Source organism: Epinephelus moara, unplaced genomic scaffold (genome assembly GCF_006386435.1).
Source record: "Epinephelus moara isolate mb unplaced genomic scaffold, YSFRI_EMoa_1.0 scaffold4320, whole genome shotgun sequence".
Lineage (NCBI taxonomy): Eukaryota > Metazoa > Chordata > Actinopteri > Perciformes > Serranidae > Epinephelus > Epinephelus moara.
In genome coordinates, this window is record NW_026082116.1 from 1 (window position 1) to 1,062 (window position 1,062).

A 1,062-nucleotide genomic window follows, 5' to 3' on the forward strand; every position below is an offset into this window, starting at 1 on the left:
CTCTCATCTCACCTTTTCCGCAGGCTCCTCTCTGGATGAAAATCACCGGCGGCTGCTGCAGCTTCGTCGCCCGGTTGCTGACGCGCTTCAGCTCGCAGATGTTCCGGTACGACACACCGTCACTGCCGCACACCGGGTCGGAGCTGGTGCACACGCACATCCCGGCCTTGCCCCTCCGCCTCACGGTGGCGGACACCTCCACGCCGTCGGTCACCACGCACTCCATCCCCTCTGCGCACTCCTGGTCCCCGGTGCCGCCGCACTGCTCGCCCTCGCCGGACGCGCACACCGGGCAGCAGTCGCAGCGGTCCAGCACGTCACCGGCCAGACAGTCAGCGGGGATCGGGGCGCACTGCGACTTGTCGCACTTCTCCGGGCAGCCGATGGCGAAGCGTTTGGCTATCCGCGACCCGGTGATGAGGTACGGGCACACGAGCAGGGTCGTTACGCAGAGGATAAACCGGAGATGCATGATGGGACAGTCCCGAGGAAACTCAGAGAGACACAGGAAGCTGGAGTTGAGATTGACTCTGGGGCAGAGCAGAGACCAACAGACTGATGCAGTGTGGAAGTTCAGTCTCCGGTTGTCCCGGTTTATAAAAGCTGCAGGATAAACACAGGAGGCGATTGGTGGGCATGTGTGACGTCTGTCAGAGGGAGGGATGATGGAGGTGTGTGTGTGTGTGTGTGTGTGTGTGTGTGTTATTAAAGTTGTGCATGGTGGAAAGTAACTGGAGGTATTCAAACAGCCTGCCTACATGTCATTTTGAGGTACTTGCAAAATACTGTCACAAATTTGAGTTAACGATTAAGAGCTCAGAGCTGCCACCATCTTTCTTTGAGCCGGTCTGGTCCGGTGTCAGAGGCAAGAGAACATCCACTCCAGACAGACAGGTGTAGAATACAAATATGGCCTTTACTGAAAGTACGAAATCCTAAAAACTAAAGGACACGTTCATACAAGAAGCCCCACAGGAGCCACATCCCTAAAACACACAGCACTGCAAGTGAGTAGTAAACTAGAACTATAAAATAACTTCATTCACTGGGCCGACTGCCGGC

General features: G+C 55.8%; 1 protein-coding gene across 1 annotated transcript; it reads right to left on the minus strand.

Moving 5' to 3' along the window:
- Window positions 1–12: 12 nt before the first annotated feature.
- Window positions 13–587, minus strand: LOC126387440 (serine protease HTRA1B-like; the record flags this gene model as incomplete). The annotated part of the gene is made up of 1 exon (XM_050039959.1): window positions 13–587. A coding segment is annotated over exon 1 (460 nt), but the record flags the coding sequence as incomplete, so codon positions are not given.
- Window positions 588–1,062: the final 475 nt, after the last annotated feature.